Source organism: Rattus rattus, chromosome X, assembly GCF_011064425.1.
Source record: "Rattus rattus isolate New Zealand chromosome X, Rrattus_CSIRO_v1, whole genome shotgun sequence".
Lineage (NCBI taxonomy): Eukaryota > Metazoa > Chordata > Mammalia > Rodentia > Muridae > Rattus > Rattus rattus.
Window position 1 is genome coordinate 51,617,907 of NC_046172.1, and position 24,318 is coordinate 51,642,224.

The 24,318-nt window shown below is 39.3% G+C and overlaps 1 protein-coding gene across 1 annotated transcript in view; it reads left to right on the forward strand.

Moving 5' to 3' along the window:
- Pdk3 (pyruvate dehydrogenase kinase 3) overlaps positions 1–24,318 on the forward strand; it is a 67,522-nt gene that overhangs the window by 20,898 nt on the left and 22,306 nt on the right. Inside the window, 5 exon segments of the mRNA XM_032889613.1 lie at positions 4,574–4,582; positions 5,666–5,737; positions 10,516–10,700; positions 12,421–12,510; positions 23,310–23,387. Of these exon segments, the coding sequence (XP_032745504.1) occupies positions 4,574–4,582; positions 5,666–5,737; positions 10,516–10,700; positions 12,421–12,510; positions 23,310–23,387 (434 nt within the window).

Consider the following 24,318-nt stretch of genomic DNA (forward strand, 5'->3'; position numbering starts at 1 on the left):
AGTTGAGGCATTGTCTCTTGTATCCCAGACTAGCCTTGAATTCGATTTGTAGCCTAGGTGATCTTTGCAGTCTGATCCTCTTGCCTCCTGAGTGCTGGGAGTACACACGTGTGCTACCATGACCAGTTCCTAGGGATTGAAGCAGGGCTTAGACAACAGAGGCGAGGCAAGCACCCCAAATTGAGCTATGTGCCTAGCTTATTTGCCCTACTTTGGATAAATGTTTTTCCACTTTTTAGTGAGTCTCAACCTTGCCTCTTTTAGTTTTGTTTTAAAGATCTTTCAAGTCATTTATAGGGGAACCTCACATGGAAAAAATAATCAGCTCCACAATGTGTTGCATCTGCTCTATGAAAGGTCTTAAGTTAAAGCAAAGTTAAATGGGTTATAGCTCTGATTGTAAAGCGTGTATTCTCTAACGGAGTGGAGTCTGTGATCCCCCGCCCAGTGAGACCACCGAGTGGGAGGCTGTAAGAAAAGGTGGCATGTTTTTAGACAGGGATTTGCATGTTTGGTCTACTCTGCTATACAAAGCCTGGTGGCAGTATGTGGAGAAACCTGGAGGACTGTAAGGACCAGGTGGCACACATATTGCTAAGCAGAAACAGTGTTGAGAACAAAAAAGGAGCAGAAAATGCTGGCTGTGGTCTTGTACTGTTCCTTGATGGGTGGGTGGAGTTGACTGGTGTAGAGCACCAGCTTAAGAAATCACCAGCTTAAGAAAACTAACTCAGTGGGGATCCAGCCCATATGTACAGCCACCAAAACTAGATAATATTGATGAAGCCAAGAAGTGCATGCTGACAGGAGCCTGATATAGCTGTTTCCTGAGAGGCTCAGCCAGAGCATGACAAATACAGAGGCGAATGCTAGCTGCAAACCATTGAACTGAGAATGGGGTCCCTATTGGAGGAATTAGAAAAAGGACTGAAGGAGCTGAAGGGGTTTGCAACCCCATAAGAACAACAGTACCAATTAACCAGAGCTCCCAGGGACTAAACCACTACCCAAAGAGTACACATGGATTCCATGGCTCCAGCTGCATATGTAGCAGAGGATGGCCTTGTTGGGCACCAATGGGAGGAGAAGCCCTTGGTCCTGCCAAGACTCGATGCCCCAGTGTAGGGAAATGTCAGGGTGGGGAGACGGGAAGGGGTGGGTATGTGGGTCCGGGAACACCCTCCTAGAAGAAGGGGAGGGGGATGGGAAACCAGAAAAGGGAATAACATTTGAAATGTAAATAAAAAATATCCAATTATATATATACATATATATATATATATATATATATTTTTTTTTTTGAAAACTAACTCAAATTCAGAGAGTTTGTGGTGACCTGGCTTCTGATAAAGAATGAACATTCCATGGCTATTCCTCAAGAATATGTTCTTGTGAAAAGCACTGTTTTATGCAATAACCTTGCATGAATTAGGGATTGACCTAACTCAGATAACAGGGAATGAAGAAATGATAGCACACATACAGAAAAGCTGGAGTCATATGAGCTGTACATTCTGATCGACTTGCACCAACATGAGACCTGAATTAAGGAGGCAGGTTTATGGTATATACGTGAATAAGGTGGCAAGTTTGGCTGTTTTAGGTAGGGAGTTTTTATAAGCAAACAGTCTCAGGCTGTATCTAGGAGGAGGAAATTTGAGTGGATATTTTCTGTACACACCATGAACATCCACACAGGGACCAGGGCATGGCTTTGCCATTCCAATGGGTCTGAGGCATTGGCATCCTCAAAAGGCTATGCTCCTGTCAACACCATACATTCACGCAGGACTTCCTCTACTACCCACAATTGTAGATAGTCTTAGAGGTTCACTGTGTAATCCACTTTCCAGAAGAGCAACAAGAAGCTCCTATGAGGTGCAGAGTCTGTAGGTTGCAGGAAAGATCAGAGAAACAATGGCTACACATTTGACATTACAGTTGCACTCTTCTCTGGATATTCATAACTTGTTTTAGAAGGAAGGAACAACAAATTCTTGTTTGCATGAGACTTCTTTATTGCTTCAAGACCATCATTGAAAATTTGTAGATAATACAAGTCACTGTCAGGGACCACTATGTTGAGGATCCTCGATTGGCAAAGTCATGTCTTTTGATCCAGTAGGTTGTAGCAGTTAACCAGTTTCCATCGCTTATGCAGCAGTTACTTCAGGAACTCCGAAGTAAATTACTGCCTGAACTGTTTTCCAACATTCTCCAGTTCTCTGACGTTCCAGACACCAGCCGAGTGTTCAGCCACTCTGTTCAGTCCCGATACTAAGTATCTGAAGTCAGCACAGACCCCACAATGTAAGAGTTCATTTCCCAAACACTGACATCAATGCCAACTGCAAGCCCTGGATTATCCATGCCTTTGACTGACTGGCTGCACATTGAGTTTCCATGACCCTCTTCATAGGTTTGATAATTCGCCAGTGTAGATCACAGAGCTCTGGAAGGCGTTTTGTTTATATTTAGGTGGATTGGAAAAGATCCAACTCAGAAAGAGCAAAGTGTAAGAAATCTATCAGACAAGGTGTTGGTGTGGCTTTGTAGCATACATACCCTCTCTGAGTGTGTTCCATTGGTACCTCCAGTGGGTCAGTACAAAGCCTTCAGCATCTCCTAATTCTGGAATTTTTATAGACCTTCATTTTCAGGCCTCGTGCCTCCACAGAGGTTGGGGAGTAGACTAAAACTTTGAGCTCTCTAGTCACTTGTTCATTGTTTGATCCAGATCACATTGACACTGTCTAGAGCCCCACCCTAAGTGACAGCATTAGAATAACTCAAATGAGAGCAATAGGTACTTCTTATGAGTAACAAAAGATACCCCTGTCATTCTAGAACGTTGAAGACTTAGCAACTGTACCGGGAACCAGGAGTAAATACCAAACTTCTTTTCGTATTATACATATACACTGGCAAAGTGAGGTATAGACTCTGATTGCTGTGCTAAACCTTCTTTTGTATCCTCTCCATTGTTCGTGTCTACTTCTATTCAGAAACGCGTGCCATTTCTTTTTGTTCATGCACATTCTATTTTGAAAAAATAATTTCCCACTTAAGAATTGTAAGACTAGTGGAAAGAATTGCTATATACCTTCATCTAGCTTCACCAATAACATTTGGCTATATTTGCTCTTTCATAATTCATGCTTGTGTTTTCTTTCCCACCTTGAATGGGGAGAGAGAATATGAATATATATGTGTATGTGTATATAATATGACATACATGTGCATGAAAGAAATGTAAACATTGTCAGGCTCAAAATGGAATTGGTAGCACCAGGGAGTTACTAAGGAAAATTTTTTTTGCATGGTTACCTATTAGTGACTAGCACAAGATTCTGGATCTAGAAGTTCATACTTGTGCAACAAAATTACTTCTGTAAGGCCATCTGGCCAGCAACTCTTCATCCTCCACTGCATTCTACCCTTGGTATTAATCATTAGGATCAATAGTTCTTGATTTCAAATATCTGGTGTGATCATTTTTTCTCTAGGAGTCCCCTTGCCTTGGACCTATTTTTTTCTTTCTTTAATCATATATTACTAACCTTGTCTTAGGTATTAAAGAGGAAGCAAGATGAATAAAACAACGTCCCTGTTTAACAAAGAACCATTAGAAAAGAAAGGAAAAGCTGGAAAAGGGAGTGGAAAAAGAAGCATGTTGACACAGGAGAGATTTTAGTGACAGAATCTACAAGGAGGTGCCCTTTTGAACATAGCCATGGCTTCCTGTAGCATGTGCTTTCTCATTGAAAGGCTCTTTCCTAATAAATATCTGTAGTGTTTGGATATACTTCAGATTGTTCCTTTTATTGGTTGACATCATATACAAAGTCATTGCTTTTCCTGAAACATTTGGATTGATGTTGATACTATGCTCCTTTGCATCCAAATAACTTTAACACGAATCTCTGGGGGTAATTCTTAGAAAACCATGATATAATTTTCACATTTCTAAGTTTATCATTGACATAGTGATATTTCCTAATAGGTAGTGCTTGTTATTATTTTACTAATTGTCTTAATAATGTTCCTGAATCTTTTTAAAAAATTCCGTTTTGATTAAGAATCCAGCTTAGGACCATGTATTTGTGTATTCCTACATGGGAAACAGCAACTCCACTGTTCTCTCAGCCCCTGTAGTCTTCCTGCTTTCTTCGCATGCTATGAATCTTAGTGTGATCTTAGATTCTTCTGCATTTCTCACTTTTCTCTTCACAGGATTACCCCTCTGAGAACAGGCAGGAGGCCCACCTAACTTGTTCATGGGTGGCACATCTTATTAAGACTCAAGGATTTTATAATAAACCTTTTTCTTCTATTGGCCATTTTTGAGAACTACCATGATCAATTTAGAATCTTTTTCTGACACACATTTCCTCTAGTACATATTGATGAGGTTAATTTTACTCTAAGAAAGAGCCTTCTTGTATTCTTAGTGTATGCTTCAGGATCAAACCAGGGTGCTTCTTAAAATTTTCTGTTCTTTTCGCCAAATGTGGTGGTGTATGCCTTTAATTACTGAATTCAGGAGTTAGTAACAGATTTCTATGAGTGTAAGGTAATCCTGGTCCACGTAATGAGTTCTAGGCCAGCCATGACTATCTAATGAGACCCTGTTTCAAGAAAAATTTATGTACTTTTTGAGTAATCAAATTAAGACTTGGAGTGTTAGGATGCATTTGTAATAACAGACCGTTCAGCTGAAACTGGCCGCTACAACTGGAAGGGCCAGTCATTGGAGTTCTTCCTATTGGTTTGCATTGGAGACACGTGGAGCTATCAGAGCTACATGTTTTGATAGTGTTGGCTTTGTTTTCATGTGAGCTTCCTTCCAGGTGGCAGACTGGCTGTAGAAGTTACAGGTTTCATAGTTATGTAACACATTGTTCAAAAGCAGAGAAGTCAGTATGTTTCTCAGAACCTCCCGCAAGTCTTCTGTATATTTCTTTCAGCTTGAATTGAAGCCCTAGACCTGTTCCTCAGTCAATGCCTGGATTCAGGGATGCACTTGGTTCATAGTCTTAGCTATGGACTGTGGGATTAAAGAGTAATATGGGACCCCCCGTTGAAGGAATCTTAGAAAGGACTGAAAGAGCTTGAAGGGGCTTGAGACCCCATATGAACAACAATGCCAACCAACCAGAGCTTCCAGGGACTAAGCCACTACCCAAAGACTATACATGGACTGACCCTGAACTCCAATCGCATAGGTAGCAATGAATAGCCTAGTAAGAGCACCAGTGGAAGGGGAAGCCCTTGGTCCTGCCAAGACTGAACCCCCAGTGAACATGATTGTTGTGGGGAGGGTGGTAATGGGGGGAGGATGGGGAGGGGAAGCCCATATAGAAGAGGAGGGGGAAGGGTTAGGGGGATGTTGGCCCGGAAACCGGGAAAGGGAATAATAAACAAAATGTAAATAAGGAATACCCAAGTTAATAAAGATTTAAAAAAAGAGAAAACAGAAAAAAAAAAAGAGAAATTATTGATGAGAGAGAAGGGATCTCCTAGAGAAAGGTGGGGCTGCCTACATTTTTCTAGAGGAATCATATTAGCCTGAAGCCCGTAAGCTGCACTAGGAGTGGGGTAGAGTCTGAGTAATCAGGGAAAGGATGTTAGAGGAGTAGCTCACGTGTTGACTCTTCCTTTTTAGGTACATGCAGAGCTTCCTTGAACTTTTAGAATATGAAAACAAGAGCCCAGAAGATCCACGCGTTTTAGATAAGTAAGTATGATGCCAGTTACCTGAAAGTAAAAGTATCTCGGCAAGAGAACATTTCAGTAAATGAACTCATGTTTTTAAGACTAAAGAATTAGAATTCAGGGCTACGAGATGGCTCAGTTGTTAAAGTGCTTCCTGCATGCACAAGCATGCGGGCCTTAGTTTGGATCTGCAATAGTGAAGTGAGCACTGGGCGTGCGTGACATCCTGCCCGTAATCCTAGTGAGCGCTTGGGAGTCACACTGGGGATCCTCAGAGAAGCCGCCTAGCTAAAGGACCCGAGCAAGCTCTAGATTCAAATGAGAGACCCTGTTTTGATAAATGAGGTAGAGAGTAGATGAGGAAGACAGCTGATACTAACCTGGCATCCTCATGTGTGCGTGTACGTTTGTGTATGCACATTCTAACACGAATACTCCCGCATATACTACACACACATTTGAGAACACAAATAACTAGAATTCAGACAAAAGTTTTCATTTTCTTGTGGGTAATAACATTGATGTTTTTTTTTTAACTTGACTTAAGAATTTAGCAGAAGGCACAAAGAACAATGAAACTTCAGTTACTACTTCATGACCCAGTTGTTAATATATGTAGTCAAGGTGGACTGGGCAGCAGCTTAATGTAAGCATTGTTGGGAATGTTCCATCTAGTGGTAGTTTTAAGATTGCAGTGGCCTCCATATATACATGAATTATCTACCTAATCCATCAACTTAAAAATACTTTCCAAAGTATTACTGTTGAGCTCAGAAGATTGTAGTGATTTTGTTTTGGAGAAATGTGAAAGAGTGTTTTTTTAAATATATACAACTATCTGAATTCTATTGCTGTCATTGTGTACAAAGACTGCTGAATTCTCATGTTACCAGAAAATATTTCTGTTTTCTAATTTTGTTCCCCAGCAAACCATAACCCCAGCTGTAAGTAGGGGTTTTTTCCCCCAAGACAAACTATCTCCTTTACCCTAATTTCTTCCTGTTCATAGTATACACAATGAATACTCATGGTAGTCCCACTGTGCTGAGGACTTTTTTCTTATTGTAAGTATAGATTAATCCACATAATCATAAGACAAATACTTGACTTGGATGTTCTTCGTGAAGAGAACTAGAGAAACATTATACCACACAAAACACCTTGGAGAGTTTTAACCCAGACATGTGAATTCACAAATAAGGAAATATGGACATCAGAGGTATGGAAGAATGTGTTCAAGGCTGTGACACTGCATAGCAGAGCTAGACCCCTGAGTCATTGTTCCTTTTCCATAGTATGCTGGTTCCTTGCAGTGTACCATGTACAGCCAAAAATGCTGCTTCCAGCCAGGAGAAAGATGCTCAGGTTTAGTGGTATTTTATGTAATGGATCTGTGAATGCGAAAAGTACAAGCATTGGGTTAGAGCCATTCATAGTTTTTTCCTTGATAGTAGCCACTGCTGTCTGTAACTTTAATTTTTCCAAGCCCCTTTTTTAATGATGGTCCTTAAATGCTTTAACCTCCCTTGTAGCTCAACACCCACTAGAGGTAGTGGGAAAGAATGTATACAGGGGAAGTGGACCTGCTTAGAAAGGTTCTTTAGAACAACTCCCCATCTGTGTTTTCTGGAAATCGGCAGTTCAGTTCACAGGTCAGCAGGCAGCGGCAGCTTGATCCACTGGCAAACACCTTATAGAAATACCAACAAGCCAGTTCGGTAGAGTCTGGTTAGCAACAGTGGTGACACGACCTAGCAGAGACAGCCAGGCTTCAGCTTCAACTCAATTCAGCAGGAGGGATAGACAGAAACACTAGGAGTTCTTGGCTGTGCCTCTCTCAGGGAAGCGAACTGGAGGCCCACAAGTGTTGTTCAGCAAGCTCAGCCTCCATTGCTGTCCATTGAGTCCTTTTTACACAACCTCCAAACATCACGGGGCCTCCAAGGGTCTTGCCTCAGTACGTGTGCCTGTCTCAGCTGACATCATCTGCCCAAGTCCACAGAAGCAGGAAGTGTAAGAAACTGCAGATTTTTACAGAAGGTTTTTGGTAGATTGCTCTCTATGGAGTCCCGACAAATGCAGCTCAACTATGCAGTGTGCGGCAGACCAATACTTAATTTATAAATACATTGGGAAGAGGTACATGAACATTTATCCATTGTAAAATTTCTGGTGAATAATTGTGAGCTTGGACTTTTTTGTTTTGTTTTGAAGACAGGGTTTCACCTGTGGATCAGGCTGGCTTTGCACTCTTAGAGATCCGCCTGCCTATGCTTCCTGAGGGCTGCAGTTAAAGGTGTGCGCCACCAAGCCTGGCTAATTGTGAACTTCTAGTTTCAGAGTTTATTCGTCTTTGCTTTCATTGTATGAATATATTTGTTACAGAAATTTTTCATTGAGAAAAGTAAGACTTCAGATAAGTAAAAGAAACTTATTCCAGATTTTCATTACTAGAAGACAACCTCAGCTAAGGTTTTCTTGTGCCTTTATTTTCCCCTAAGCATTCATATTGTATAAGTGTGAAGCTTTTTGTTTTTTTGAGACAAGGGTTCTCTATGAAGTCCTCGCTGACCTGTAACTCTCTCTGTAAGCCAGGCTGGCCTCCAACTCACAAAGATCCATTTGCCTCTGCCTCCCAAGTGCTGGGATTTAAAGGTGTCCACCACTGCTCAGCAATTTTATAATTGTTTACAATATAGTTCTTAATAGAGCCAATAGTTTCATAATACAGTCATGGATCATTCAATGACAGATACTTTAGAGAAATGCTTCATGAGGAAACATTGTTGATGTGAACACTGTAGAGTTCCTCACAGAGACATAAGAGGACTACGACATTACCAAGTGACATAATCTTTTGGGGACACTATTGTGTGCAGTATTTCATGAAAATGTTATTGTGTAGCATGTAGCTGTCAGTACACACACACACACACACACACACACACACACACACACACACACACACACACACACAAACACACACACGCAAATTGCCTTGTTTGATTTCAATACAGGGTTTCTGTGTAGCCCTGGGTCTCTTGGAACTCACTCTGTAAACCAGGCTGGCCTCAAACTCAGAACTACCTGCCTCTGCCTCCTGAGTGCTGGGATTAAAGGCATGTGCCACCACCACCTGGCATTTACCTATACTATTAATTCTTCTACAGATAGGTCACACCATTTGACCCACTAATGTTGGGTTTTATCCTGCTTTGTAGTTTTTAATACCTTCTCATGTGTATGCGAATATGATACATTGCATAGGTATTTGTATCTGAGAATATGTGTGTGTCATGTCGTGGATGAGGAGATCAGATGACAGCCTTGGGTGCTGGTCTTTGCCTTCCATGTACCGGGTTCCAGGGATCCAAACTCTGGTCAGCAAGCTCACACAGCATGTGCGTTTATGCACCAAATCATCTTGCTGGCACAAATTGCTCTAAAAACAGCATTTGTTTTCTCTTTCTCGCACCCCCCCCCCAATTCTCTGTGTATATGAGTATACGTGTGTGAAAAGCAGTTTTTAAAAACAGCTATTTACCTTGTCCAGTTGTTTCCCTAGTGTTGATCTTAGAAGTGGAATTATCTTCTTTGGACTTCAGATGTATTTGGTTAAATTGCCCTGAGAAAATGTTCCATTCAGCGCCCACACACAGCCTTCACTGGTTGTTATTTGCCATTCTAATAAAGAATGTTTTACTTTGCTTTTGTGCTGGTAAATTGATTGGCACTGTGCATGCTTTTTCATAGATTTTTCCCACTAAGATCCTTTTCCTAGTTTTCCAATAGGATGTTCATCTTAACTAAGTATATGGACTTTGATTTCTTCTTTTACTCATAATGTAGGCTTCTGCAATTCTGCAGTTATGTTCTTTGTTTCTTTTCATTGTGTGTTTCTGTCCTTGGTAATAAGCTGAGAACAGCGTCCTTTATCCCAAAGTTATATACTTAATTCAGCTGATTTTCTTTTATTATTTCTGTGATTTCACTCTTAACATTTTTACATTTTTAAAAAGAAATTAATTTTTGTGTATGGTTTATTTTTTTCTCCCTGCCCCTTGTGTATGGTTTAAATGGCTTATGTGTACATGTGTCTGTACTGTGTGCATTGATGTGGATGTGGATGCGTGTGTGTGCATTTTCATGTAGAAGTCAGAGGTTGACACCGGGTATTTTCCTGGATCACTCTCACCTGATTTTTTCAGATAGGCTCTCTCACTAAGCAGGGAACTTGCTGTTTTGACCAGACTGGCTAACCAGCAGTCCCCTGGGATCCACCGATGTCTACTCCCCTGGCTCCGGGGTTATAAAGATGAGCTGCCAGACCTGGCTTATATGTGGCTACAGATCTTCACCACTTCACCATTCCCCAATCAGCTCCTCACTATTCTTACATTTCTCATTCTCTTGGAGCTTAAGGCTTGAAATTGGTATATATGGTTTAAATTGTTAGCCCTCTGGCCCAATCAGTTCAATTATTTCCTTACTGATTTACATTTTTTTAGTCAAAAAAATTTATAGAACCCCCAAATGTCAGTACATTCCTAAAAATGTATTTGAACTTGTTTTTTAAACTTTACTAGAACCTTTTACTTCATCTAGCTCTTAATTTCAGTTGTAAATTTCAAGCTTAAAGCTTGGGCTAGGTTTTAGCATTTATGGTTACTTCCTTTTACTATCTAGTGAGAGGAATGTTTCTACTTATAGAGTACCAGCAGGTAACTAGACAGAGGTGGGGGGGTGGGTTCCAGCCCATGGAATATGAACTTAACCATATTGTATTTCCTTCCCACACAGCTTTCTCCACGTTTTGATAAATATCAGAAACAGACACAATGATGTTGTTCCTACAATGGCCCAAGGCGTGATTGAGTACAAGGAAAAGTTCGGGTTTGATCCATTCATTAGCAGTAACATTCAATATTTCCTGGATCGGTTTTATACCAACCGCATTTCTTTCCGCATGCTTATTAACCAGCACAGTAAGTTGGGTTGTTTTGGGTCTAGTTTTGAATAGGTAACCATATTGATTTTTCTGAAAACTTCCTTTTGCTTCACTTTTAGTTTACTGACTTAGACTTTTGGCTGTAGAAATTTCATTTCTAGTTCAGTTTTTCTTAAGTGAATCCTTCCTATTACAAAAATCTGTTAGTCAATATTCTTGATTCAAAGTTGTCCTTGGAAGGCATTTATGATGCTTATATTATAGGTGGGGCCACCGGCTGCCTTTCAAAGGCTCTGCTGTTACATTTCTATGGAGTCAAGGGACTGGCTTGAATGTAGCCACATTAATTTCTCAATAATTTAATTTGTATGGGAGTATTTTTCTTTTATTCCACAGTGATAGGTAAACTCTTGATTTTTAATTAGTCCATGATGCCACACTGAGAGTTTTAGTATACTCTCCATGGTAATAGATGTGGGGTCAGGGAGAATATAGATGTGGGGTCAGGGAGAATATCTAAAATTCTTTGGCACAACAAACTTCCTGACTAATTTCCAGTACTTTCACCTTGGTTGATTTTCTTAATTCTAAGAAAAAGCATGCACATATTTGGAGTTATCCTTGCTAAATCAGAGTGGACAAAGCATTTTTAATTCATTTGACTTATTTAGATAAGCAAATGTTATAGAACTATTAATACGTACTTATAGCCAGGCAGTGGCAGCACATATCTTAATCTGAGTACTCGAGTGGCAAGAGACAGGCGAGCCCTAGGTCTAGAGAGTAAGTTTCAAAAGAGCCATGTCAATACACAGGGAAACCCTGTCTTAAAAAAACAAAACCAAAGAACATATTTATATATATTTTTAGAAACATGTATGACAATTTATAGAAAAAAAACTAAATCCAAGCCAGCTAGTTTACTAGATAGTGGCAGTTTCCTTATCAAAGCATATTTGAGTTCACATCAGTAATGCATATGTTTTATTGTTGGTCAAACTCACGCATTTCTCTTTTCCCTATTTTTAGTAAGTTTGAACTTTATGTACTGGCACACACCAGTATTTACCATTTTTCATAATCTCAAGTCATTCCTATTTTGTTTAGGTATTTATTCTCCTTTTGTGGAGTCTAAGTTATTCCCAAGTTTTGATTGATTTAATATAAAGTATACCTATAAAATGTTGGCTTGTGTCGCTTTTATTCCTTTCAGCTTCTTTAGGCTTTTATTGGGGAATAAAACTCTGTAGCTATTGCGTAGAGTAAAATGGAATATTTTTCTAAAACTATTTGCACAAATACTGTTTGTGTACACAGAATTGAAAAAGATCCTCTGTGATGGAGGCATCACAGGCAGTGCTGCCAGTCAGGCTCCCTCGCAAATGGCCCACGCTGCATGTTGGAAATATTTAGTGATGCAATAAATGGCTGCAAGGGTTGAGCCCCCAGGGAGGTAACTGGCCAAGCATGGAAGTGTCTTGATCTAGTTATCATCGGCAGAAGAAGAAAGGATTGGGCCCCTGACATGCCCTGCTGCTATAGGATCTACTACCCATGACTGATGGGACTTAAAGTACATCCCTTCCCCCTTTTCCCTGATGTATCCCCCCCCCAATCAGCTGTATTGCATTACTCCAAGTCATTGTGGGTGCCAAAATGATTCTAAGAGGATCATTGTGACGGAAACTTATTTCTGTGCTTGACCATATCAGCTTGCCGTGTATTAATCCCTTTCCTTCTCTTTTGTGTTGATTTAGCCCTTCTGTTTGGTGGTGACACTAACCCCGCTCATCCGAAACATATAGGGAGTATCGATCCCACTTGTAATGTAGCTGACGTGGTGAAAGGTAAGGAGCCAGCCCAGTGGCACTGACCATGGCAGAAATACCATTGGGGTTTATTTGAGGCAGCTCAGTTGTGGGGTCATGTTGCTGTGTACTCTGTGATTTGTCAGACCATATTAGGCCTAAACCAGTTAATCCAAATATGAAATATTTCTAGATCAGGGAAGAACAAATAATTTCTAATGCTCATGCACCAGTTTTTATTTCATTGGTCAGGGTTGTACTTGTATTTCTTAAATAATAAGCATTTCAGGAAGTTCTAGATTTGACTTGCCACCATTTTAATTATTCTCTTGTTCTAAAATGAGTCTGCATTTATATTTGCCACATGTACGTGTCTTTCTCTTACATACTCCTGGTCTTATAATCTGTACAGCAAGTGGGCTGACCTGGATGGACACTATGTCAGGATCCCCAGGGTACAAGAGGCCAAGTACTCATAAATCCCTGGTACACTGGGGACTTTGAGTTTGAGTATCCAGTTCTCATCATTCATTTAAAATAAATGCTGAATGCTGTGTCAGGAAAGCTCGGCTGCCCGTGACCCAGCAGGTTCCAGCACTTGTCAGTTTAGACTGTGCAGACTCATGTTCCCAACCTGTCTCCTTCCCCAGATTGCATTTCCTCCTCTGCTCTCATCAGGCCTTAACCCCTCAGGTGGCACGTTGGCATGCTCATCCTTCGTCCTGCTTTTCATCAGGGACCGGGGTTGTTCTGTAGCAAGCATTGCTAGGACAGCCCGTGCAGTATATTTTCCAGGTGCTGCCTGCGTCTGTGTTCAGCCAGAAGACATTTCCTTACATCATTTCCGTTTTAAGGCAACTAGGTCCAGCTGATACATATGTGCCTTTTCTCTTGAGCTGTAATTGATGCAAGGCCAGGGGATATGTCTTGTTTGATAACTTTTATAGAACCTTGGAGTATCTGTAGAAATAGAAAATCTGTAAATATTCTGTGGCTTGATAAATTTTAGACATTCAAAGTTGTTAAATAAATTTTATTATTAAAAATTTGGGTGCTTGGTTATGGTGGCACACATCTTTAATCCCAGCACTCAGGGAGGCAGAGGCAGATGGATCTCTTTGAGTTTGAGGTCAGCCTGGTCTGCAGAGTTCCAGGACAGACAAAGTTACACAAAGAAACCCTGACTGGAATAACCAACCAACCAACCAAACAAACAAACAAACAAACACTACCATCACCACCACAACAAAAAGCCCAAACAAACCAAAAGTTGGCTGAAGAGACAGCTCAGCTGTTAAGAGTATTTACTGTTCTTGCAGAGGACCCAGATTTTTCTTCCCAGCACCCACATAGTAGCTCACAACTGTCTAGTTTCAGTGCCTTTTTCTGACTTCCTCTTCTGACCATAAGTATGTATGTGCATAGACATCCATGCAGGCAAAACACTCACACATGAACTACAGGTAAAAAATATTTAAGAATATGTAGGGGGCTGGAGAGATGGCTCAGTGGTTCAGAGCATTCAGTCTTCCAGAGGACCCAGGTTCAATTCCTAGCAACCACATGTCAGCTCACAAGCTATAACTCCAGTTCCAGGGATCCAACATCCTTGCACAGACATACATGCAGACAAAACAGCAATGCACATGGAATAAGAATAAATAAATTTTTAAAAATAAAGATAATTTTAAATAAAAAAATAGTACACACTGGAATTAACTAGCCCCAAAGTCTACTTTCATAGGTGTGATATTGATATGGTGGTGATATTTTAGTCATAGCTTTAGAGCTAGAGCTTCAAGGGATACTTTCAAATGTCTGTACATGGATGTACATGTATGGAATACCATGAGAGAAGATGGGGAAGAGAAAAGACTGGGCCTATGTGAAGAATGTGGTGGCTCATTATATACTGTGGTTTGCACTTTGATACATTTGAAATTCTTCATGATAGAGTTTTGAAAAGCACTCATTTTTATTATCTCATGCTTTTCTTTACAATCTAAAGTCTTTGACTAAGCTTTAGGGAGGATATATGTGAGGACCAGTGGAATTTGATAAGTATTAGGAGTTTTATGAAACTTAACAATTTGTACCATACAGAAAGATTAAGCATTGTTAAAGTGCTTGTGTCATTCAAGGAGGACTTCTCCTGTGACTTGTTGCTTAAAGTTGAAAGAACTTGTGTTCTATGACTGTTACCGTCAACATTTTTCCGTTATTTAATATGTATTAACTATTACTATTGTTATATGATCTCTAATCAATCTATGCCACAAACTGCATTATTCCTAGTGACTTTTATGCCAAAAACTAACTGGAAGAATTTTCAGAATAGTGCAACACATGTTTGAAGGGAAGTGAAAGGCCTGAAAGTTTATTCCTGAGTCTCCTAGTCTCACTCTGCCAGCCAGCTTTCTATTGCTGTGAAGAAAATACTTGAGGAAATCAATCCACTTATAGGAGAAAATATTTGTGTTGGTTCAGTTCCCAAAGTTTCAGTGCACTCTTGCTTGGCCCCATCATTGTGGGCCTGTGACAATGTGTAATATCATGGCTGTGAATGTTTACCAGAGCAAAGCTGGAAAACAAAACGAGAAAGGGGCCAGAGTCCCAATATGACCTAACTTCCTCACTCTCTTTTCCCTCCTAGGTTCTTTCCAATAGCACCACAAGCGAGAGGCCATTTAATGTCCTTCAGGGGACGTTTAGGATTCGACAATGTAAACTATCAGTTTTCTTTATTTTATTTATAGCTCCCGTCTCTTTTTCTTCATTGTTCCAGTACTCACAGCTTATCTTTGTTATGCTAGGGTAGAACTGTGGGGCCTTAGACACGGAGGGCAAGCACCTTACCCTTGAGCATCATTCCCAGCCTTCTTTATACTTTTTATTTCAATACAGGGTTTCACCACGTCTACCAGGCTGGCCTTGAACTCACTCTACATGGACTACAGAACTTGTTGCATTCCTTCTGCCTTGGCTTTCTTAGTAGCTGAGATTATAGGCCTACACCACCATGCACAGCCCACTCAGAGCTTTAAGATCTTTGCTCTTTTCAAAAAGAATTCTTTTCTCACATCCCGACCTCAGTTTCCCCTCCTTCCACTCCTCCCAGTGATCCCACACCTCCTCTCTCCCCCAGATCCTGTCCTCCTCCATTGCCCTTTAGAAAAGAGCAGCCCTCCCAGAGTTATCAAGGGAACATGGCTATCAGGTTACAATGGGACTAGGCACAAATCCTTATCAAGGCTGGATAAAGCAACCCACAAGGAGTCAGAGACAGCATCTACTCCCACTATAAGGAGCCCCCTAAAACAGCAAGCTGTAGAACCATCGCATATATGCAGAAGACCTAGGTCAGACCCATGCAGGCTCTGAGCCTCTGTGAGCCCTGCTTAGATGATTCTGTGGGACTTGTTCTCATGGTGTCCCCGACCTCTCTGGCTTTTACAGTTTCTCCCTGCTCTTCCACAGAATCATGCCAGCTCCACCTAGTATTTGGCTGTGGGTCTCTAGGCATCGATCTATGGATATAACAATATCATTAGGAGTAATTTCATTGTTTTTGTTTTGTTTTGTTTTGTTTTGCCAGTCAGTTTTAGGTCTCTAAGCTATCTAACCTTGGGTTCCTGTCCATCCAGGACATCTGCCACTCCCTTTAACTTTCTGCCTAGTATATTGCAAATAAGTTTACTATATTCAATTGTGTGATTTGGGAAGAAGCATAACTAAAGCCTAGATCCTTGGTGAAGGTCTATGTTGTGACTGTGACTCCCTATACTCCTTTGTCATTCTACTTTCCCCAGTAAAGCGTGCGCGCGCGCACACCCCCCCCCCACACACCCTACCACCATACTTATGAGGAGAGGCAGGGAGACTGGCAGTCTCTGTTCTGTGTATCTTTCAGTAGTATTCCTCTTTTAGTAGTCTCTTAAGTTAAATGGCATTAGAGGGCGATTTCAGATCCCAGAGGGTACATTGCTGCAAAGCCAAGTCTACACAATGAACTGTATGGCAACCTCCCTTCAGATCAAAGTGCTTTACAAGGGTCTACATTTATACAACTTTGTTTTTATAATACTGGAGATTGAACCCAGAGTCTCACGTGCAAACGCTCCACAAGTGAACTATCTTCTGATCCTCTTTTCATTTTTTATTTTAGAACAAGGTCTTGTTAAGTTGCCAGACTTGCTCTGCACTCAACTCTGTAGCCCAGGCGGAGCTTGAACTTGACCTTCTGCCTGTGCCTCCAGAGTAGCTGGTATTGGAAGCCTGCACCACCAAAATACTTTTTTTTTTGCTTCCTTAGCTGTGAAGAGTTTGCATGGTTTAAGCATAATGAAATGTCCATCCCAAATGACCCTGTGTACATGTATATTCATGTCCTCCTGTGTGCACACATGTGTTTTATAGCCTTCACAAGTCTATAAAAACCAATTCCATACTTAAGCCCTTTGAGACAGAGTACAGAAAATTTTTATGTAGAAGGATAGGAACACAATTTTTATTTTTGACTGGACAGTTGTATAAATATAGAAGTAGGGGTTCACCCAGCAAAATCTCAACCGAATATTCAGACCTCTCTGTGTATGCCTCCTCATCACTTAGTCAGCACATTGATTTCTACCTTTAAAGATCTGTAAATTACACCACCAGGAGTGAATGCTAGAGTTAGTATTGTAAGGCAACTCCTGTCATCCTTTGGAGGGGACCTTCTGCGTTGTTCCTTCTTTGTCCTTTTGTTGTAAGAAAGCAGACAATCTAATGGGCAGTCCTATGACGAGAGTATTTTAAAGATGCCAACTTAAAGCTTTGCTTTGGTACAAAAGTTGACTTTTGCAGTCTTGCTAAGTTTTCTGTGTCATTTTATATGTCATCATTGCTTAGCATGATAGCATACAAATGACCTCCTGAGTGCATGCTATTATTATAGATTAGAAATAATATCCTATGCTCTCAATTTGGCCTCCTTAGATTGCAAGTAACAGACTCACTCTAGTTCCAGAAATAGTTTATTAAAATAACTGAGTAGGTCCTTTGGTTAGGACATGAAACACTTTATGGTCAGAGATACAGATACTGGGACTGGGAAACAAAAATACCAGATTCTTTTCTTAGGTATCTTGAAACTGAAGTTGCCAAATTAAATGATGGCCTCTGTCTTGCCTCCCCCTTTTTTTGTATGCTCTGGTTAACTTGAACCCACTTAAGACAATGCCAAGCACACTAAGCCTTCCTACATCATGATACTTCTCGGTGCCCTTTTGACTTATGGTCATCCTGAATGTGTCATCTTGAGTTTCCAAAAAGTAGATTTTCTTAACTTCAGTTCATCTTTTTTTTTTTTTTACTTGTGACAAGTTTTAATACTCTGGCTGAGGGTAGCCTGGGGATTCATTCTGTTAGATGTTTTGTCTGTACTTCCCCAGCTCACTGTTTATAAGGTTGGAGGATCTACTGCTTTGGAAAACTAGTGGATTCCATTTAGGATGGATTTTGAGTAGTATTGCTTTATATTTCTTTGTAATTTAAGGGGTTTCTAAAAAGTAGCATATTGGTTCTGGAAATTGCTTTCTAAGGGGGCACATGGGTCATTGTGATTTATTGTAAACATTCACCATAGGTGGCCAGGATCAAAAAAGTACAGGTGGTGAGGGTATAGCTAACACATCAGCCTCATCCTAAGTTACTACAAAGTAGGTTCTAGCTCAGGTGTGGCTCAGTGAACAAGTGCGTATATGCAGGAGGAGGGCCAAATTGTGTTTATTTTGTTCTTTATTTAGGATTTTCAAGAAAGGATCTCATGTAGCCCAGGCTAGCCTTAAATTTCATATAGCCTAGGATAATCTTCAACTCCTGATCCCTTTTTCTTCACTTTCTAAATGCTGGGATTCCAGCTATAGCCCACCACTCCTCATATGGGAGCATAGAGAGCAAATTCATTTTAAATGTGTAAATTATTATTTTCTTTTATGTGTGTGGGTATATTTTATATTTCTGTGCCTGGTACCCACAGAGACCAGAAGAGAGAGTTAGATCTCCTAGAACTGAAGTTACAGATGGTGATGAGCTGCTATGTGGGTGCTAGGAATTCTAGAAGAGCAGCAGTTAACAAGGAAATTGGACGTTTTAGGTGTCTTTGGTTTGTCAGGGTAGTTTGAAAACACCTGCTTTTGTTGTTTTACTTACCCTTATATTATTATCACACAGAAATAATGGTGTGGTGTTGTTTTGTTAAAAAGAAAGAAAAAGAAAAAGAAATCTTGAGTCTGGAGAGGTGGCTCAGCAATTTTAAAGCACCAAGTGCTCTTCCAGAGGTCCCGCTGGATTCAGCCAGCACCCACATGGTAGCAACAACCATTTATAAAGCCAGTTTCGGGGAGCTGATGCCCTCTTCTGGCTCCTGTGGGCACTGCAGGCAAACAGTACACATGCAAAACACCCATTCACATAAAATAATAAATAAAAAGGCAGAGCTCGAGAGATTGCAGTTATAAAAGTGCTTGCCATATAAGTATTGAAGACCCTAAGTTCACTGTTCCCAGATCCTATGTAAAGCATCTGTCTCAAACAAGGTGGAAGGCAAGGACTGACCCGTGAGATTGTCCTCAGACTTTACTGTGTAGTGAGGCATGTGTGTTTGCTCTCACACACAGAAGCATGCACACACACTTGAACAACCACACGTAAAAGATGAATAAAAATGTCTTTTCATGACTTTGTAATCTTTTATGGCTATTCATGTGTACTTTGTTCTGACAGGAGTTTTAAACTTGAGTTTCTAAGATTTTTCTTTATTCTGTAAAACTTAAAGTTATTGTCTCTGACATGTTTATTTAAAAATTTCCAGTACTCCAGTTCTAGCTCCTTATGTCTGTAAATGATTGGGTTAGGCATAAAATCTGGGAGACTGCTATGATAGATTTGGAGTAGAGAAGTCTAATCAAATAACCTCCATAATCTGTTAACATTCCTGTACGATATTTCTGAAAACGACTTCATGGCTAAAGATGGATCTTCTGAAAATACCTATTACCATTGCAACCGTTTGTAATGCAGAGACTATCACTTATGCTTACTGGCAATAATAATAATTCCCCATGTTTTCTTTTCAAGATTAGCTATGAATACTGACTGAAATATAGTATAGGTAAAAACAGTTTGGCAATAGCTTTTCAAAATCTGATTTCTATTTTTAAAATAGAAAGTTTTTATTAGAGAACTTACTATAAAGTGAGCTTACCAAAACTGTAGGTGTAACCAACATGTCCAGACCAAGAGCTGTGTTTTGGTTGTTGGGATTTTTTTAAAGTGGTTGTAATTTATGTTAAATCACTTTACTTAGGAAAAGAATGTGCCGTTTCAATGCTGCCGAACATCTAGTAGTTCCATGTTCATTTATGTCACGGGAGAGAGTGCAGAAATGTCTAACATAGCCTTGAATTTTCAAGCAAGGGGTCACTAAATCTAGATTTTCTCCATAATTACATGGCTAGTCTGGAACTCACTATGTAGACCAGGCTGGCCCCAAACTCAGAGATGGATCCACCTGTTTCCGCCTTCTACTCCTGAGTACTGAGATTAAAGCCATATGGTGGTGTACTTGCTGATTCTTTTTGAGTCTGTCCCTAGACCTCAAAACAGAAATATCACTTTGGAATTGCCAGGGGTTTATTTTACAACCTGAACTCTTTTTACACTTGGCCTCACCCAAAAGGCTAATAGGTAATCACTTTGCTAATCCTTTGTTACTAGTCTCGGACTCTAACCTCCAGTCTAACTAAAGAAATGCCTTCTGTTAGCATAATTGACCGAATAGTGAAAACTGTATCATTGGCCAGGGGATTGTTCCATTTAGCACATGCTTTATTTTTTGCTTTTGTAGTGTTTGTCAGATGCTTATTATGTATGTATTTTATCCAAAGCTTTTAGTATCCTATTAGAATTTATGCATATTAATATACATTTTTATTAGTAATACTCCCAATATCTGTTGATTGGCTGATGTGTGAGTCTACATTGCAATGTCTTGAGATTTACAAGAATAGTGAAATGATGCTTAATTAAGCACTGATCCACTACATAGTATAATGAAACTAAAAGTATTTTCTTTCATATATGGTCTTAGGAGCCATATTAAGTTTGAAGTTGGCTGTCCTCCACACACTGTATATGCCTAGCATGTTTTCAGTGTGTCTGTACTATACCCATAGTAATGGCAGAGCTAATGCTGTGGATAATTCTAACACTTACCAGGTTTAGTTTCTGTCACTATTTTATACTAAAAGAAGTTCAATACTTAAACACTATTATATATCTGGAGGAGTTGTGGCTTGCTTACTTTGTATATAGATAGTGAAGCATTATAAATTTCAGTATTTGGGGTCTTAAAAGTTCATGGTCAGCTTTTGTGCTATCACGTCACTAGGTGGAGATGTAGCATTGTTTGGTGGACTAGCCAAAGCGAAAGAGCTGATGTCTGCTCTCATTCTCTCTCTCTCTCTCTCTCTCTCTCTCTCTCTCTCTCTCTCTCAAGACATAAGAATTTTTACATGTAATTGAGGTTAATTATGTCCTAGGGAAAATTTGTAAATTTAGTGTAGTTTAAAATTCTTTTTTTAGAGTAAAAATTCAACCCTACTTTAATGTCTGTTTTCACACTTCTAATTTTTAAAGTTATTTTCCGTTCTTACTGCTATTTGCTTTTTGTTTTCTGTTTGTTGTATATTCTCTGAATTAGTCTGATGTCTCTGGTACTTAATTCTAAAGGTTTAAAGAGATGTGATTTTTTTTAATGTGTGGACAGATAATATTAGAGGATTAGAATATGAAATGCTAATTTGGTAGCAATGCAAGGTAAATGAACTTAAGAGTCTGAACATACCCTGCTCTTACCTTTGTATTATTTTAAGGTGTTTACTGTCAAATTTTAACATTTAAATTCTCCGGAGCTTATTTCTCTTCCTTTCTATCTTTCCTTCTGTCACCTCGAATCTTAAGTAGGTACATTCTCCATACACAGTGTTGATTCATCATAAACCCGATGCAAACCTGAAGACATTGCACCTGCCCGTGAAACGCTTAAAACATAATTTGAAATTGTAAAGGTGAAACTGAAAAGTCGTCTTCTGATAAATAATCTTGTAGTTCTCATGTGTTTACATGGAATTACCTTATAGTTCATTGTGTTCCTAGGTATATAAGAAACAAAAGTATGTTCACACAAAAGCTTAATCATGATTATTCATAGCAGTATTATTCATAATAACCAAACAATAGAAACAATTCAAATGTCCATCAGCTAATAACTGGATGAAGAAAATGTGATATATGCTTTTACAGTGGCTATTACTTAAAAATGTTTTTATACTATGAAACTTAAATATATGGAATGACTACTGGTTACAACACAGATGACCCTTGAAAACACTGTTTAGTTTCTTTTACTATTGCTACAATAAAATGTCCCCACAAGACAACTCGGGGAGAAAGGGTTTTTGTCTCTAAATTCCAGGTTAGATTCCATCATGGCAGGGATACCACTGAATTGCATGTTCACTCTAAATGGGTGACTTGGATGAAAATTATGTGTCAGTAAAGTCTTTAAAGTGACTTACCAAAAGGCCTATGATATCAAGCCAAGGAATAGCAGTTGGCCACCTAGACAGGCACTAAACTACGTTCTATATAACATTATAAAGTAAATGGATGCTGCAGATGCTTTCTTCAGATTGCTTTTCAGTGTTCTTTTCTTTTTTAAAAATGGTTTACGGTTCAAGAGAAAAGTTAATATGTCATGAGTCATCTTTACTTTCTTAATTTATTCCCCACCTTTTAAACTTTCTACAGTTGTCTTCTAGCTATTTTTGTAATGGCCTTGATTTTTTTACTTGATGTCTATTTTCCCCCATTGAAAAGCAGGCTCTTATACCTTAAACTTTATATAAGCTTGTAAGCTGTTATTCTTAACCAGCTTAACAGTTTAAAGACAATGGGTGGTTCAATAATGTAAATTCTGCACTTCATGAAAACCTGTTTACTAAAGTTATTATTGGGGTTTCATTTGCTAGTAACTGAAAGATCACAACTGTTGCCAATTTTTAAATTAATTTATGTGTATGAATATTTTGCCTTCATGTATATATGTATACCATATATATGCCTAGTGCCCACAGAGGCCATAGAGGGCATCAAATCTCCCGGAACTTCAGTTATGGTGGCTGTGAGCCACTGTATGGATGCTGGAAATTGAACCTGGAACCTCCCAAGAGAAAACAGGACTCTAAACTGCTGAGCCGGCTCTCGGGGTCTGGCTGGCGGCTGTCGATATTCTAAATTACAGAAAGTATTGTTTTGCTACAATTTAATCAGATTCTGTAGTGTATAGAAGTATAGTCATGGGTTTATAAATTTCCATGAAAAGTATCTTTTACCAGTATTTAAAAGTTCAAACAGTTGTGTGCTTGGCATAAACCTAACTTTATTATTACTAATTTATGATTCTGATATGGCTATGGTTGTTAAAACATAAAGATAGAAAAAAACACATAGAAAAAAGAAATTTTTTAGTCATAGTAATGTATTGAAACCAAAGGATTGTTTTAAAAGATAGTATTTGGGGTTGGGGATTTAGCTCAGGGGTAGAGCGCTTGCCTAGGAAGCAACAAGGCCCTGGGTTCGGTCCCCAGCTCCGAAAAAAAAAAAAAAAAAAAAAAAAAAAAAGATAGTATTTGATTCATTTGAAGTCCCTTCAGAGAAATTCTTTATTTCTGTGTATACATCCACTTGTTTATATCTGTCATTAATGCAACAATTAAATTTTTCTTTCTTAACAGATGCATATGAAACAGCCAAGATGCTTTGTGAACAGTATTACCTGGTAGCTCCAGAACTGGAGGTTGAAGAATTCAATGGTAAAAGACAAAGCTGTGTAGATGAGATCAGGCTGGGTCAGGGTGGTATAGCCATAGCCAGAAAAAGGATTTTAGTGTTAAGTACAAAGGGGACTTAAATACTAATGATATCCAAGCTGTCTTTCTGAGAGATCCTAAATTGGGGCTGCCTTGCTCTCTTTATGTCATTTCAAAGTGGTTCATATACACTTAGTCACCTGGGAATGTAATGTCTCTTTTGAAAAGGAATGTGCAGTGTACCCTGTGCTCATTAGTAGCCTTTTCCACTCACACTGGGGGTTAATCTTATGTTGCCTCCTTTCCGTTTATATGTGTTTTTTTCTGCTTAGCCTCCAGTTTCTGCTTTTCGTCTTTACAGGAAAGCTATCTGAAAGTAAAATTCCTTATGTCTGTATAGAATTCTGTTGACATTTATTAAGTGCTGCTTCAACTAATGGTGTTTCAGGCAATGACTGTGCAAAATAGACTTTATTATTTCTTGAATCTCAAGCATAAAAAACCCAGACCACTATTTTTCATTGACTTTTAAAAATGTACTATTAGAGGGAATATTCATATTCTGTTCATCTTATTTTAGAAAGCCAACAAGCATCTAGTAATCATCCACTAGAGCCACTAGGCCCAGGATAAGGGAAGAATCATAGCCAAACACATTTTACATGGTTCTAAAAGGAAGAAAAGAAATGTCAACTGTAATATTCCCAAAGAAAAGTACACATAATTGAGCAAGCCTTTAGATGACTCCTAGAGAATGTTGTTTAAACTTAAAAGAAGAAAACAAACTGTAAAATGTTTTTCATTTCCTTGAAATTTGGACTGAAAAGGTTGAATTGAATTCTGAGGCTGTTTATATAACTAATGATGCTGTTTGCCACAAGATAAACTAAGCACTCAGCTTGCTTCTCAGGCCCCATTACAGCCACAATAAAAG